We start from the raw sequence: 17,514 nt of genomic DNA on the forward strand, positions 1-17,514 counted from the left end.
TCCCCTATCAACCCACACCTCAATGTAATCTAGGTCTTGCTGTATGCAGACATGGGCATTTGCATCCCTCTGAACATCAACATCTTAAGTTTACATACTAATTAATCAGCTGCCTATTTTTCTACTAGAATGCATAACCTCAGTTGAGATAACTCCATCCAGATGAAAGGTCTCAATGCAAGCCAATGACTGTTCCCCTCCATCAATGCTGTCTGGCCCACCGAGACACTCCAGCACTGTTATAACATCACATTTGTCTATATTACATCCCATCTGCTCTGTCCTTTCATTTTCACTTATCCAAATATCCCTGAAATCTCTCTGCACATTCCTCACAGCTCATACTGTATTACCAACTTGCCTGCATCAACAAAGTCAGATACATAATGCTTAATCCCCTCCTCCACATTTGTTTTAAGTTATGTCCAACTACAGATCCTTACGGCATGCCACCAATCACAGGTTCCTAAAGTGAAAATGGCCTATTTATTCCTCCTCCTTTTCCCGTCCATAAACCAGTCTTCAATGCACACATGTATACTGTGTACTTGCCCTCTAATTTTGTGTCATATTCCGTGCGGCACCCAATTAAAAACCTTCTAAAAGTATAAGTGCGTGTAAATCTTGTTCTTTGGTATAGCAGGTGCTGCTCCTAGCACACCCTTAGTCTTCGGGATTCCTCCAGCTCAGTTAGTGATGGCACTGTCAGCTAATAATGGGCATTGAAATCACTGAAGAGTATGTGTGTCAGTGCAGCACTTCACCCCAGCATTGTTTAACATGGAGCAGCACCAATTCATCATCTAAGAGCAGAAGGTATTCAGAAGTTTTCCTGCCAGTATTCAATCTGACAAGATGAAAGGTCAGGAGTCAATGTTAAGGATTCTCAGAGCTATTATTGCCTACCTGTATATACAGGCAGTCCCCAGGTTACGTATGAGTTCTGTTCCTGAGTCCGTCTTTAAGTCGAATTTGTACGTAAGGCGGAACAAGTACATCCAGTATTATTTAGCGTCAGTTAGTCAAACATCTGTCTTAGTATATATTTTACCTTTCTATGCATATAAAACACTTAAGAAACTTATGTATTCCAATAATTAAACCACTGTGTTGCTTAGTAATAGTTGTAACTTTCATCAGGGCAGGGCCTTTCACATGCTCCATTATTCTCCTTTAAAATTGTCCTGATCGCTGACCGACTGCAGCCTAACAATTTTCCGATGACTGATGGCATTTCAACTCTTTCCAAACGCTTTATTATTTCCACTTTATTTTCAATCGCGATTGCTTCCAGTCAATGGAACAGAAACGCTGCGGGCGGCGGCTCCCAAGGTCCGCTGGGTCCTAAGGAGCACCGCATTGAAGCAGGCTAAATGGGACAAGTGGGGGCTGTGCTGAGTTTGGGTATTTGATCATCCACAATATTCCACGTGGGAATTTAAACTGGAGGTGGCAGTGTGTGTTTTTTTTAAAAACGAGAGTTTTTAAACTCGACATCAACATGGCACGGGAGCAGTCTCTCTCTGGATCGAACTTGGGTACCTCCATTCTCCAGCCCGACACTGATCTCACTGCGCCACCAGCCAACCGGAACGGGGGGTGGGATCAGGGTGAATCTTACTAAGAAAAATTTAAGCCAAATACAAAGTTAAGCATTCAACACAGTGTCAACGGCAACGACTTAAAATGGCGGACAGCGTTCTCCTTCCTCGGTTCGTAAGTACGAGTTGTCTGTAAGTCGGACATTCGTAAATCGGGGACTACCTGTACTGTGCTACCATTTCTGATTGGTCTTTTCTGTTGATGGACAAGATGCAAGTAAGGAGGATAACTGAGGAATCAAGCACACGCACTTAGTACTTAATGTTTCAAATACAAGTCCTCGGACACCATTCACCTGGTTATATCCTGATCTTTGAACTTTTTTTTGCATCAATACGATGATTCTCTAATACACTTACTCTTAAACTGGACCCTCTTCCTCAACTTATTTTTGCTGCATCTTAATCACTTTAGTTTGTTGTTTTTCAGTTTGCCGCACCAAACAACTTCGAGCAACCTATCCCAACTGGTCTCGTCTAGGGCTAGTGCACTTGAAGATTATTTCAGAATGTTTGGCTGGGCCATTTAGCAATGAATCCTGGACAAATCGAACAAAATTTCACTTGCCCATTAAAGAGATACTGATTGATGTTTGCCACACTGGAAACTTGTTTGATACACATCTGAGCCACTTGGCAGAAATGGCTACGTAATAAGCTTTTCAGGGTAATAAAACATGGAGATAATTTTATGCCAGATGTTTCCATTCAGTAAAGTGTCAGTGTGACAACAGATGAAGCGTTCTGGTGATAATGAGGTCATAACCCATGATGATTCATGGGGATTACATTTATGAACGTAACAGCCAAGTAGCTGTTCTAACAGCCACAATTCAACAATGCTCCCATTGTAACGGAACATACTACCCTTAAACAATTACGAGAAGTGAGAGTAGAGTGCAACAGTAAAATACTGTACTATTCATCCTGATTCCAATGATCCACTAATACCGTTTACCATAGGTGGGCTTCTAATCTGCATGCCCCACCTTCAAACACAGAAAAACACATGTTCCACATACTTCTCTCCATTCTGTGAAAAAGTGAGCCAGCAAGGGACACAAAAAAGGTCAGTTATAAAGAGTACCTCACAGCTTTGTACTGTAAATTGCTACTCGAGTTGCTTTTTCTCTCACCCAAATACAGCAATATTAAATGATGCACTGTTCATTGATCCAGGGAACTCTGATGCAGCATATGCGATGGAAGATGCATGCAGTGCATCTCATTCTGGTCCAGATAAGTACCTTCTTGCCCTGTATTCACAATCACTTTGGGATTATATAAAAACACTGGTTGTTCTGACCAACTAGTGAATTATGTACAAAGCTTAGACATAGGTTCTTGAAATGACTAGCACAAAACCCCACAAGCTTGTTTAAAACCATACAATGAAATGGCTTCAAAATGATGCACAGAATGACACTGTTGAATCACCCATTTCCAAGGGGATAAAAGTACTTTTACTTGCAATGAAAGGCAGGTGGCAGATTACCACTGCAAGTTGCAGGAAACAAAACTACAGGGAAGTATAGAACATATTTCTGAACACAGGAATATAAACACATGAATCAGAATTAGTTAAAAACTCTGTTGAAATACAACTCAGTAAATGAAACTAATCCATGTTTACTACAGTAGAGCTCCAATTATTTGGTACCCTTGGGCTTTTGGTGTACTAAACAAGTCCCCCTCCTCCTTGCCAGAATACTGGCAATTAATACACCAACAGACCCAGTTCACTTTATGCACTATAATATTCCAGTGAACCCGATGAGTCTAAAGGGAGCAGGATATTTCAAATTACAAGTTTTAGATGGTGTTTCAGATTGTGAAGCACATAAGTACTCCTGACCCAGGGTCCGGTCACTCACTTGGATCATAGTCAAGATCCTAGCTCCAGCTGCTCACCTGGCCCACTCCCCAAATCCCTGGGCTTGTATTCCAGGCTAATTAGTGAGCAAGGTATTGTAACTTGGATATTTCTGAATTATCAGATAGCTTTACTCTTAGCAGCTTAAAACTGTAGCAATACTATTGTTCTACGCCTCTCACTTTAAATGCCCTTGGTAGTTCTTTATGAAATTGTGTGAAGAACAATTACCAATTGTGTAGTTAAGATACTCTCCAATGTTTTGGGATGAGTTTCACACAAGCCAGAATTACAAGTTTCTATACACATTTTCTATGGCAAGCACCACTATGAGAAGAGAATGATTTTAATCTTCCATCTATTGAATAGATCTCCTGCAGTAACAATTTAATTCCTCACTCTCTCAGGTACCATCTCAGATCGCAACTGTTTAAATAGCAATTAACAACAGAGGTGATCACTCCTCACAAGGTAAAATGCAGTGCAACAAGATGTAGACTGTAAAATCTAGAGTTAGTTTCGACTGTGCAATGGGTGGGATTACAGAGTAAGAATGATGAGTTGGAACTGTAGCTGGTTGCTAGTCTCAGCAGCGACGAGGATCAAAAATTGTCAATTCCCAGATGAATTGCTTACAGATTACAACTGACAGTTTTGCCAAGTTTGCAGACAATAGTAAATAGCAGGGTCTGAAACAGCTTTCACAACCACCAGGCAACCTCAAATATAGCAAGTTTTTCTACGTATTCTGAAGATGCGATTTTAAACAATATTTAATAAAGCTAGAGATAAATGCAAGTCGATTTTAAAACATTTTGAATTTTACAGAGCATGTTTAAAATCTGGGCAATGAGTTGAAAATGCCTGAAAACAGTTCAGTTACATCATATATTCAAACTTGTTTCACAAAGTTCATCGCTCAATTTCACAGAGAAAAGGACAAAGGTAGTGGGTACAAACATAATTCTTTCCAGCAAGGTGACTAGCATTTGGCCTTGGGACACAGCGAAACAATCTTAAATAAGCAACAGACAATATCGGCAGCCAGAAGATGGCACAAGTCACCAGCAGGCGTGGACCCCAGTAGCATTCACAATAAAGCCCTCCACATTAATAGCTCAGAGTCCTTTCCCCTATCTTTTGAAGAGTGTAGTGCTGTTTCGACCCTGAAGGACTTCTATCCCTCACACCAGCTACAAATGGCATTAAAGAAGAGGGGGAAGGGAGCATCGAAACATAAAAGGCTGTAGAAGGACAAGGAAAAAAATCTGAGGGCCACAGTCATAGGACAAGACCCTACAAAAGGAAGGTCAGGACCAACTACAGGTTCCACCTGCTAGAGGCAACAAAAGCTTCTCCATGAGTTTTCTGTTTCAAAACAAAACTCAGATATTTAACATATAGAACAATGAATGTGTGTGTAACAATATTTGCATTAAAGAGGATGTAGAAATGTAAAATTATTGTTTCATTGAGGTAACTAAATTCTTAGATGAGGCTCTCTCATATGGACACTCCTTAATTAAGTTCTCAGGCATGGAGAACAAAGCAAGTCATCATAAAACACATAGCCTTTGACAAATTATGTTTGCCAAGTGATGGAACCACTAAGCCTGTAATTTCCTAAAAGTAACAAGATGCATTCAAATGTTCACATTCATAATTACATGAAATCATTTCAGATAGCAAATGCTGACCATATGATTTGATGATCTATGAAGGGGACAACAGAGATTTTCAGTCTACTGCTCCAAGCTACCCAGATCTGATGAGACTTGCCAGAAAAAACACTACTGCTGAAGCACACATTTCCAGTAATCAGGTATTAATCATTAATGCAAACTTATTCAGCAAAGTAGACCTTCAATTGCTGCAGCGGACTGGAATTTTCATTACAACAGAAAACAGATATGACTGCAAAAATCTGGATAAAGCTTTCCAGTGCTTGCCACGCTAGTAAGTAACGGCCTTCAACTCGCAGGTTGGATTGTTGGGAGAGATTGACAATTTTATAACAAAGCCTCAGAGCACAGTTTAAGCTTGGTGGAAGCAAAATATGGAATTTATTAAAAAAGGTATGGGGGAAAGGAAAACTTACTAATTGTTTAGCTTTTGTAAAGAGCTAATACAGGTCATATGCACTTTACAAATGCATTCTATGGAGCAAAACTTACTTTCACAAACTGAACCACAACTCCATTCTACTGACAATACTAAACTGGCTATAAGAAGTAACATAGAAGGTAGCTAGTAATCACCCCAATCCACCCACTTCAATAAATTCCATCCAGTCACAAGGTATCGAGCTTGTGAACAGGTATGTCAGCCTTTGGACATCAAAGCAATTCTGGAAAAAAATTTCCTCGTCTTATCTTGTGGCAAGTGATGATGCTGCCAGTACCTGTGTCACTTTCTGGCCACGTGATAAATAAAAAGCCACTGCTCAATAACCTATACATACAGTCGCTCCCTGGTTGGAATAAAAGAATAAGTCGTTTTCACCCATCACCTCCGAGCTTCTCACTTCATCTCCACGCTCCTTCCCCCTCATGTGGTCTCACCTATCACCTGCCAGCTTGTGCTCCTCTTCCCCTGCTTTTTCTGGCTCACCCCACCCCCCTTCCTTTGCAGTCCTGATGAAGGTTCTTGGCTTGAAACATCAACTATTTATTCCTGTCCATAGATGCTGGCCGACCTGCTGAATTCCTCCAGCATTGTGTGTTTTGCTCTGGATTTCCAGTATCTGTAGAATCTTTTGTGAATAAATTTGCATCCAGCAGGGTTTTGGAATTAGCTGTTCACAGTAAATAAAGTATACTGCACAGAAGGTGGATCCACATCCCTCCCACATAATTGATTTATTTCTAGCTGCAGTTCTGTAATAGAGGCCCTATGGATTAGTCCTGGACTCTCAACTAGAATATCTTGCACTCATGTATGGCTCAGTTTGACTGATGTACCATACCAGAGATAATTTCTGTATAATACCTTTTGCCACCCTCCAAGCAATAGAATTCAGTGAACAAATCACAATAACCAGTTACGGATTCATAAATCACTCCTTATGAAACAGCACGGAAGACATCCGCTTACTCAACCAGAAAAGTACAAGCTCAACTAAAGCAAGAAGGGACAGACAAAGGTGGGGTTGGAAGAGTTAGTAAGAGGTGGGGAAGGAGGGAATTCTCTATTCCACAGTAGCTGCTTTGTGCAAATACTCTGAGAAGGTAACTCAAAAATATTATAGAATATCAGTCCAAGAAAAGTGCATACCAAGTATTTTGTAGTAATCTTCCCAGGCTTTGGAATAATCCATCTGACCAGTTTGGCCACCATTCTGATCTGTGGGCAGGTTTAAAAAAATTACATTTCACAAATTGATAAAAGACATTTTTCAGAAAAAAATAGGGATTTTTTTTGCAAAGAAAAAGGAGACCCAGCTTTCTGAATAGCTTCAGACCAAGGATACTTACAGTAGAGAGGTGTTTTGTTACTCTGTATAATTAGCAAGTGTTACTAATAACTACACAAGGTTCAATTTCAACCAAGTTTGCTCAAATACAATTCAGAGTATAGTCCAAACAGGATTAGATGATATTTGATTGTCAAGGTTGGGAGAAGCATTTAGGCATTGGGATATAATCTCCCAAAGCATCACCCTAGACAGCTCCATTTTACCATGTGGTTTTGAACTTATTTTAATAATTTCCACACACAGGTAATTCTTAATTTAATACTTGGCCTTATAGATTTTAGCCTTTTCAAACAGGCAGTGAGCCAAGCCCAAGCATTTCCAGGAGTGAAAAAATATAATTTATACAGGAACATCAGAAAAGACCAGCAATCTTAGCAGACCTTTTTCCTCTCCATAACTAAACTGTACATCTGCAATTATATTTATGCTATCTATACTTTGGGAGTTGGGTGGAGACGAAGGCAGTTAGTGCATGAAAATGAGAAACAGTAATTCTCTTTTCCAAGGAAAAACATTTATTTGCCAAGGTAACAGACCAAATTCCAGTTGATTGCATCAACAGCTTCATCTTGTAGTCATGACACGTACTAAGATCTATAGGAAGACCGGATTTTCTTGACAAATCTCACAAGATTTGGTATTGCTTTCAATGAGCCTTTAGCAGAACTAAATGTTGAAATACATAAAATATATCACTACATAGCAATTAATGAAAGAAAACTGGGAAGGAACAGTGCTACAGTTTTGAGGTGTTAAAAAGGAAGGCCTAGACTCAATGCAATTTGAAGTTAACAGCTCAGGAGGATCAGTGGAAACCTCACTTCGATTTCCAGACTTTCAAACCAATTGGAATTGCAAGGAACAGCCCATACTTTTGAGGTTGGCGAATGGAAAACATTCAAGTTATACAACTGGAAGATAACCAATCAGAAAAGTGACAAAGCATTCCAGATCAGAATATAACTAATGGGTTGTGAGAGAAAAAAGACACTAAGGAATTCCCTGAACTGTTAAGAGTGTTGAGGCAATGAGTTTCAAATTACCTTATTTCAAAGTTTTGTAGAAGTTACAAATTCCACTCTCAGTTATGGAACATTCTATATACAAGTAAGACTAACCAGCAATGAAAGATTCAGCAAAACAGCTTAGTAACAAACATTTTTGTACAGATTTTCTCTATGCATCTTAAAATGACTCATTGGCTTTGGGATATTTAAAGCTGCTATAAAAATGCTACATTTCCTTGAAATCTAATCCAGCAACAAATATTCATAGCTTCACTAAGCTTTAGTACAAGGTCTGAAAAACAGCCTTCATTTAATGAAGAACATTAATTTGAAAAGGTTAGCTATTATTATAGACCAAGTAAAGCATACCAAGGAAAAGCCTGTACCTGGCAACACAATGCACAACCTCTTACAATAGCAAAGGTACATTTAGTGCAAGGCTGAGAAAAAAGGGCCGCTTTAAAAATATGTACATTAATAATGGCTAAATGGTGCTAATGTTAGTTATGCTACAGTACATCAATAAACAATGATCTTGACAGAAATACCTACTTCAGCATTTCTGTGAAAATGTATTTTTAAAAGCAACATTTACAACTTGAAGCTCAGTGCAGGTAATACTACTTGGTGGCTGAACTCCGCAGTCAAGGCTGCAATGGGATTTTCTGGATGTCATTGAGTTCTTCTGATGAGAGCCTCTTTGTTAAAACGTAAGTGGCACAGTTCAGAGTCATGATCAGTGACATGCAGCTCAATACAATAGTAATTAACAGAACTTGTTGGAGCAATAGAAACCAAAACTGCTCCAGAGAAGTCTAACAGACGTTTAAGCAACAGCAACTCACCTTCTGAATAGACACCAAATTCAGCAACCAGCTTTTACAAACTGCCCTGTTCTGATGAAAGATCAACCTATTACATTAATTCAGTTATATTCTCTCTAGATACTACCAGGCCTGCATTGTACTTCTAGCATTTTTTTGTATTTCAGATTTCCAGTGATTATTGTTTTGTGTCTCAGGTTTGCAGCATTTCTCGGCAATCACACCCTCCCAAATCTTCATCCACCTTCCTTTATTTACATTTCCTCCTCCTGATACATCACCTGTGATCAGTGTGATTAAAGTACTCTCATTCAGCAGTGTTACTTGTGTCATTCAGTCACTCCCAGTTTCACTGATTCATTTTGCTCGTTCCACTACCACCCCTTGTCCAACACTTAAGTGCTGTGCAAAAGTCTCAAGCACCCTAGCTATATATATGTGCCTAAGAATTTTGCACAGTACTGTAGTAATTTTATGTATTGTTCCCAAAAAACAAATTGAGACATAGTTGAGTGATGATAAATTTGATTCTGATATGGGTCTCTTATTGTGGACTAAGAGTGGGAAGGGGACAGAGAGAGGGGGATCGTGGTTGGGAATTAGGGAAGGGAGGGGGAGGGAGCAGGATTCTGTAATGATCACTATACCAACTGTGAAATCATATGACCTTGCCTGGTGTCTCAGGGCTGGATGTGTCTTCATCTGCACCCCCTCCCGGCACTTTAATGCAAGCTACCCCTCCCGCAGTGCTCCACCCTTGAATTCCAAGATCCTTTGCTCCTGCCAAATTTACAAATGAGCTCTTCACCCCACATTGACAAGTACAGCATGGTTTCTACAACTTTTGCACAGTACTGTATATTTTTAAAAATCTTTGATTTCCATCATTTCTTGGTTCTTATGAAAAATATCACTGCGCTGAAACATCCTCTGGCTCTCTACAGATGCTGCTTTTATTTTGAAGCTTCTTTCTTTCTGATTACCAGGCAACCACCATGAATGACTAATTACAGAAAGTTTAAAGGGCAAGATACCCTGCAGAACTATACAGGAATCTATATAGGGCAACATACGGTATAGAAGTTTTGATAGAGGCACAATTATCTGTATAATAACTTCTCAGCAATCTAATTTGCGATCAAGTTATAAATGACTGATGGTTTTGCTTGCAATACATTAAGATACCCAACTACATGACAGGCTAGAAATGGGCTCCCATCTGCAACATTTTTCAAATGTTTTGATTTAACTGCAGATTCTTTAAGCACATAAATGCACTACAAAAACCTTGCAGAGTGAAACTGGATGTTATCCAAGCCCATTTTGCAAAGGGACATTTTAATCTTAGATACAGAACAAATTCAATTTACCTTGATGTCCAATCATGAAGACAGTTTTCCCAACAATACTATTGCAACACCTTCACGAAATATTGGACACTATCAACCCAGGAGGAATTTTCCCCCACTGTAAACAATCCAAATAAATTGTAGGCCAAAAAACACTGCAAAACTACAGCCATCCAGGAGCAGTGTTAGCACACTGAGTCGAGAACCTTCCTGATAAATGGTATTCCGGCAACAAAACTAAATAGCGACAGCTAAGGAGCAAGGGAGGAGAAAAACTGGAGAGTCAGAGAGATATAAAGATAGAGTTTGAGAAAGTAGTTTGGATTGTTCCATACTAAAGTGTATGAGGCTACCTTTAACTCACAGCACCCTTAGCCAACAGACAAAATTTAAAATCAAAAGTTTGATATTGCTTAGAATCAAGTGAGAGAACAGCCTTAGAGAGCATATTCGCTGCCCTTCTCACATTAGTGAGGATAAAGGAGAGCATTAATGTTGATTCTGGATTTGCAGAGGTAGCAAGTTCTGGGCTGCAGGAAGTGGAATGCATATGCTTGCATTGTTGAAATAGCTCTCTTCACAAATACACACCTGAATTTGGTTGCGAGTTCTGCCCCATTGTTGCTTGTTGTTGCTGGCTAGGCTGCTGGTAAAACTGGGAGATGTAGGCTGACCAGGCTGCTGTACCCAAATGCTGTGCAGCTTTACCTAGACACACACAGTGTGACAGTAACTATCACTAATTTTGATAGCTTTAACTTGTATGGTAGGAATAGTTCATACTGCCGTGGTGTTACTGCTCGTGATGTCAATGTCTAAGCTTTAAAGGAATAATTTTGAACCATTTGAAAATAAACCCACCACCGCAACCAAAAAGACAAGTGTATCCAAAGGAACCCGAATCCAAGTACCTCTCCTGTTAATGCCTTCTTGGTCGCTTCCAGTGATATTGGATTTGATCCTTCTCTGAATTCTTCTTCACAGGAAAGATCACTGGCAAGGCCAATAATAATCACCTGAATACATCCACCCAGTCACAAGATGCTTTAGTAAAAGCATAAAAAAGCGATGACAGGATAAAATGTTTAGTGAGCCAAGTGACTGGGCTTTCAAATAGCTTTGTCAGAAGTACCGTAAATACATGGTTTTGGGAGGAGGGGAAGCAAAGCCTCATTGAAAGCTTTCCATAGCATATGTAACAGGCCATGTGCTAAATGCTACTGCACTGAGTGGAACCCAAGACAGTACAGAGCAAGTTCCATTTACCCTGATGTAACAACCCATTTTACTTCCAATCACAGAAAACAAAATTCACAACCATAACATTTAAGTAACATTAGCAGAAAGTACTGGATACCATCAACCCAGGAGATTTTTCCACTGCAGACCAGCACATAGTAAAAGCAAAAAAAAAAGCAAGCTAAAAAAAACTGAAACTACAGCCACCCAGGAGCAGTGTTAGCAGAGTCGAGAACCCTCCTGATAACTGGTATTCAGACAATATGGTGTAATAACGACAGCTAAGAGGCGAGTGAGGAAAAAAACTGAGGGAGATATAAAGAATAAGATAAAGTAGTTTGGATTGTTCCATACTAAAGTGTATGAGGCTACCTTTAACCCACAACACCCTTAGCCAACAGAAAGAATTTAAAATCAAAAGTTTGATATTGCTTAGAATCAAGTGAGAGAACAGCCTTAGAGAGCACATTCGTTGCCCCTCTCACATTAGTGAGGATAAAGGAGAGCATTAATGTTGATTCTGGATTTGCAGAGGTAGCAAGTTCTGGGCTGCAGGAAGTGGAATGCATATGCTTGCATTGTTGAAATAGCTCTCTTCACAAATACACACCTGAATTTGGTTGCGAGTTCTGCCCCATTGTTGCTTGTTGTTGCTGGCTAGGCTGCTGGTAAAACTGGGAGATGTAGGCTGACCAGGCTGCTGTACCCAAATGCTGTGTAGCTTTACCTAGACACACACAGTGTGACAATAACTATCACTAATTTTGATAGCTTTAACTTGTATGGTAGGAATAGTTCATACTGCCGTGGTGTTACTGCTCGTGATGTCAATGTCTAAGCTTTAAAGGAATAATTTTGAACCATTTGAATATAAACCCACCACCGCAACCAAAAAGACAAGTGTAGCCAAAGGAACCAGAATCCAAGTACCTCCCCTGTTAATGTCTTCTTGGTCGCTTCCAGTGATATTGGATTTGATCCTTCTCCGAATTCTTCTTCGCAGGAAAGATCACTGGCAAGGCCAATATTAATCACCTGAATACATCCACCCAGTCACAAGATGCTTTAGTAAAAGTATTAATAAGTGATGACAGGATAAAATGATTAGTGACCCAAATGACTGAGCTTTCAAATAGCTTTTTCAAAAGAGGAGAGGAAGCAAAGCCTCACTGAAGGCTTCCTGTAATTCCATAGCATACTCAAGAGGCCAGATGGGTAAGAGCTACTACACTGAATCTAATCCGAGATATTTCATAACTTCTACTGAAAAGGCACCGTCAATGAGGTTAGATAAAGTGAACGAAGCAGTTAACTGCTTCTGTAATGGAATCAACCAGGGATGGAAAATTTCAAGCCAAGCATGCAAACTGAGGACAGTTTGGAATGCTCCATGTACAACTCCAGAACAGTAGTTAACAAGGAAAAAAAAGCAAACCCAGTCAGGACAGAAGAGATGCCTTCATATTCCTTTTAAGAATCCACACCCACATTCCAGAACGAGGGGTCACAGTTTAAGGATTCCAGAATGAGGGGTCACAGTTTAAGGATAAAGGGGAAGCCTTTTAGGACCAAAATGAGGAAAAACTTCTTCACACAGAGAGTGGTGAACCTGTGGAATTCTCTGCCACAGGCAACAGTTGAGGCCGGTTCATTGGCTATATTTACGAGGAGGTTAGATATGGCCCTTGTAGCTAAAGGGATCAGGGGGTATGGAGAGAAAGCAGGTACAGGGTTCTGAGTTGGATGATCAGCCATGATCATACTGAATGGCGGTGCAGGCTCGAAGGGCGGAATGGCCTACTCCTGCACCTATTTTCTATGTTTTCTATTACTGAATCCTGCACAGCAGTTGATTCAGTATCTTCAAGACTCATCCAAAACCTTAAGTTTGTTACAGTTTGGCTTAAGACTTTTCATCACCCTTTAATCTGCTATTTTTTTGCTTTCTGTATTTCACTAAACTACTGGCACATCAACATGCTGGAGTGATGTTTAAATATTAGAGAAAACACAATTTGGGGCCTATAACTAAGCAAAGTTTAAAATTAGAAGGAAAGTCCTGGAGAAACTTTTTAAATGTTAAAGACTATTTTTATACCCAAGATTCCCTTAAAAATAGAATGCTCTTCAGTTAATGGGAAATTGACCCCGTTCTCTGCCATAATTCTGTGACTGTAGTGATTAAACTTCGTCTTCTGCTCAGTATTGAGAGGATTGGTCTTTATTTCTTTGTTTTCCCTCTCCACACCTTGCGGTACATCGGACAGCAACCCTGCCATTTCTTTAGCACGTCTGGCTTTTTTTTTTACAAGACCAAGTTGCTAGCTTGAAGTTCAACCGAGCACGGAAGAAAAGTATGCAAGGAGCTGGCTGGATTCGAACGTGAAACCATTCGCCTTAAAGTCCAGAGTGGCATACACCACCGTCCGGCATCACTGCCGTAAAGGGTTTCCGGAGGATCACAGTGCTAACAAGCAAATAAATCCAACCACATACATTTTAAAATGTGCATTCGTTCCCAGAGTATGACACAATTTCAACATTAGCCCTGGTATCTACTGTTTCAGTGAGTTATTGAAGACTGATTGCCAAATTTTACAAGGTTACACTGCTGAATAAAGAGCTGGTCAGATGTTTTCTTGTCCTCCCTCTCCTCTTAAGCCATTCACCAAATGCTGTGTTTGTTTGCACAAAGTCAAATTGCAATTCTGGATGCTATGTTCTTGGGGGAAGAAAATGATTTTAATAATCTACTTCTCAAAGAAGGAAAATAGGTTAGAAGGACATCAATATGATTGCAAGAACACAATGAATATGTTTAAACTGTCCTATGGTAGGCAAGTTTACTTTAAGTAGTCGAAGGTTTGTCACTGCTAAACCTGAGGTTGTTGGCTGTTGAATGAAAAATTTACTGCAGATGGGTTAGAATAAACTGGTAAATAATCATACTGAATCCAACTGAGGTTACTAAAACAGGTTTTGTGGGTACCAGAACTATAGAACAAAAAGGATGAATGAAACAACTGATTAGTAGTTGAGATTTCTATATATGCCTATGCAGTGTGTTTTTTTACTACTTCGAGGGTGATGAAAAAGCCTGTTTTATCAGGCCTGCGGAGCACATGAAAAAGGAAACCAAAATGTGCTCAGCCAATACTACAATATACAAGAAAAACAAAGACTTCTGTTGAAAGCAAACAAGATACTCACTTGGATCCTGCTGCCCTTGTTGCTGCCAGGGCTGGTATGCACTTCCCCATCCCTGTGTCATAAAGGCTTGTGGAGGACCACTGTTTGGAGAAAGAATAAATTCAACCAAACTTATATAACGTACACTGGCTCTGGTATCTACTACTTAACCTATGACATATGAAAATGGGGACAATTAGGTCAATTCCAAACAATACAGGAAACAAAAAGCTAGAAATTCAGCTAACTTTCCATGGCAGGCTTGGCACTGATAATCAAAGTAGGCAAGGCTGCAGCCTTCGACTCTCACAAGTATGGTGCACAATATAAATTTAAAAGGGAAACATTTTGCTGCAAGTAATGTGGGGTGAAGATTGGGAATGGGGGGAGGTAAAGAAGTGGAGTCAAAATAGGAGGAAACAAGAAGAAAATTTACTATTCGTCCATGCAGGTGAGTAGTGTCGTGTTAGGTTGTAGGTTTAAATGTGGGAGAGAGAAAGATTACAGTCAGTGGCTAGAAAATTAAAGAGGACACAAAGTTAACAGATTTTATAGATGGAACAAGCAGCAAAAACTGAGGTGGGTTTTGGCTAAAAACTTCTGGGAATCTCTGCTTTAGGTGCATATTTTACAAGTCTTAACGAAGTTGTGAGATGCTCGAAAGGACAGATTTTGTATGCACCTGTTATATCAGGTAAGGATTTCTCAGAAGGTAAGCAGCTTCCAATCCTATGACCAAATATGAGCTCAAAATCCCAGAATAAGATACTAAGCCTCAGAAATAAATCAAGCCACATATGGTGGGACGGAAGTACACTATTAACACTGGAAATGACCTAACATCTTCCATCCCAAAACAAAAGCTTGTTAGTTCAAGAGTACAGATGTCAACTGATCAATTCTGTTCATTAAAAGGAAACCATGCAAGGGTAAAATACTAATACGAATCTTACTTTTGGTGGTGGCCAGGTGGTCCTTGACTGTACGGGTTCGTGTTAAATCCTCCAGGGCCACCAGGACCAGGACCCTGAAAGGAAACAGAGAACACTTAAGTGAAAGAGGTTGAAGTTATTTAATACTTGCCACAAATTCACATCTATTGAGCATCTACATTGTTAGATGAAGGCAGATTTCATGACCTGTAGGCAGGGGAGTCTCTTTAAGTGCTATCGAATAGTCATTCAAGGTAAAGTTTCCTCAGGGGATTACAGCCATAGGCAAATCCATCATAACACATGACTCGCATACACAGTGGGGAGGAAGAACATGTAACAAGGGATTCACGTTACTGGGATAGATGACCTTTCCTGTAGCCACATATGCAATCCCACAGTGGCACATCATCTCCCTGTAGTCAAGGTCAAAAATGGCACGAAGTGGATGCAAAATATTACAAGTGGAATGTGTATTACCAGATGTTGTGGTCATAATCTGCACTCAGGTAGATAGGAGGATTAGGTCTTGCATACAGTTTAGAGGAATGACAAATTAAAAATCAGAATACAAAGGGATAGAGCGGATGAAGGGGATTTTTCCCACTCAAGGGATATTGGGACTCGTTTTGATGTCCTCGCGCACCTCATTGGTGCATCGGGCAGAAACCATGCCATTTCTTTTACCATTTGTCTGTTTCACAAGACAGAGTTGTTAGCACAATTCTAAGCCCAGCACGGATGCAAAACATACAAGGAGCTGGCCAGATTCGAACCTGGGATCACTCGCCCCAAAGTCTGGTGCGGACGCCACTATACCGGTGGCTGGCACATTTGATGAAGATGGAGCGTGCAAATGTTGGAGGTCATTCTGTGAACCACTGCACCAAAAGTGGATGCAAAGTGCATCAGCATGAGAGAGAGCAGCAGAAGAGGAAACATATAAGAATTGACTTGGGTCACCTTTGCTGAAGTTAGAAGGGTACTGTCCCTTCAACTTACAAGAACATGGGATAAGGTCCAATTTTTGGATGCAGTTTCTGAACAATTTGAAATGAAAAGGTTGAATGCATTTAAAATGGAAGAACTAAAGAAAGCTCACCCCGTTGATTTTTTCTTCTATTAATTGTCTAGCATGTTCAATTTGTTGTAGAGCTCCACGAATGATGAATATTCGAATATTAGGATCAGAATTTGGTGGTGGGTTTCTCTGTAATTCTACGTGTGCTCCTGTTTGTTGGTTAATGCTTTTGATAGTCTCTCCACCTGAAGAACAAAATGGAAATATTAACATGCCTGAACAGATTAAGTGCTTGCTGAAAACAGTCAAGCTAGCGTATTCTCATGCTCATTAGCTTAAATTGTTGTAATTTTAGTCACCTGCAAAACACTTAAATACTGACATTAAATTACATCCAAATATTGTGAAAGTTTGAGAGAAGTCTCCATACGAACACCGTCCTGAAAAGTATTACTTATTCCCCTTGAATTTTTCCTTTTGAATACTTCAAATGATTGAATTGAAATTAGTTTTCCAGAATTCTCAGGAATTCTCTGGAGCCTACAGATTGAAAGAGAGCAGCATAACCCTTTTATTTAAGGAAGGAGGAACAAAAGCAGAAATATATAAACCAGTGATTGCAAAATCCCTCAAACCTATTATTAGCAATATATCTATTGGATTAGTAAGAAAATATGACCACATGGTGATATGAAAAGCGAAACTGTTTGACAAATGTATTTTGGAACTAACCTAGTAAACTCAAGGACTGGATTATTTCAAAGTTCAAAAAGCTTTTGATAAAAAAGGGAATCATTCTAAAAGTTATTCCACAAGACTTGCCCAGGTAATTGGGGAAATTATAAGCACTGAATGAGTTGTTTGTAAAACAGAAAATAAAGTTCAAGAATTTGAGAGTCACTTTCAAGTTAGCAGGTTGTAGAACTGGAATATCACAACGATATGTTACAGCTGTACAAGACCTTGGTCAGACCTCACTTGGAGTAGTGTGTTCAGTTCTGGTC

At 39.7% G+C, this 17,514-nt stretch overlaps 1 protein-coding gene across 6 annotated transcripts in view; it reads right to left on the reverse strand.

Moving 5' to 3' along the window:
• Positions 1–17,514, reverse strand: part of fubp3 (far upstream element (FUSE) binding protein 3) — a 94,115-nt gene that overhangs the window by 13,852 nt on the left and 62,749 nt on the right. For 2 of the 6 annotated variants that reach the window (XM_073052780.1, XM_073052784.1), the window contains exons 13-18: positions 16,592–16,755; positions 15,511–15,584; positions 14,579–14,658; positions 11,979–12,095; positions 10,721–10,837; positions 6,748–6,816 (exon numbers count right to left, since the gene is read on the reverse strand). In XM_073052780.1, the coding sequence (XP_072908881.1) occupies positions 6,748–6,816; positions 10,721–10,837; positions 11,979–12,095; positions 14,579–14,658; positions 15,511–15,584; positions 16,592–16,755 (621 nt within the window). The remainder of the gene's footprint in view (positions 1–6,747; positions 6,817–10,720; positions 10,838–11,978; positions 12,096–14,578; positions 14,659–15,510; positions 15,585–16,591; positions 16,756–17,514) is intronic. The other 4 variants (XM_073052782.1, XM_073052781.1, XM_073052783.1 and 1 more) reach the window with 4 other exon arrangements.

Source organism: Hemitrygon akajei, chromosome 7 (assembly GCF_048418815.1).
Source record: "Hemitrygon akajei chromosome 7, sHemAka1.3, whole genome shotgun sequence".
Taxonomy (NCBI): Eukaryota; Metazoa; Chordata; class Chondrichthyes; order Myliobatiformes; family Dasyatidae; genus Hemitrygon; species Hemitrygon akajei.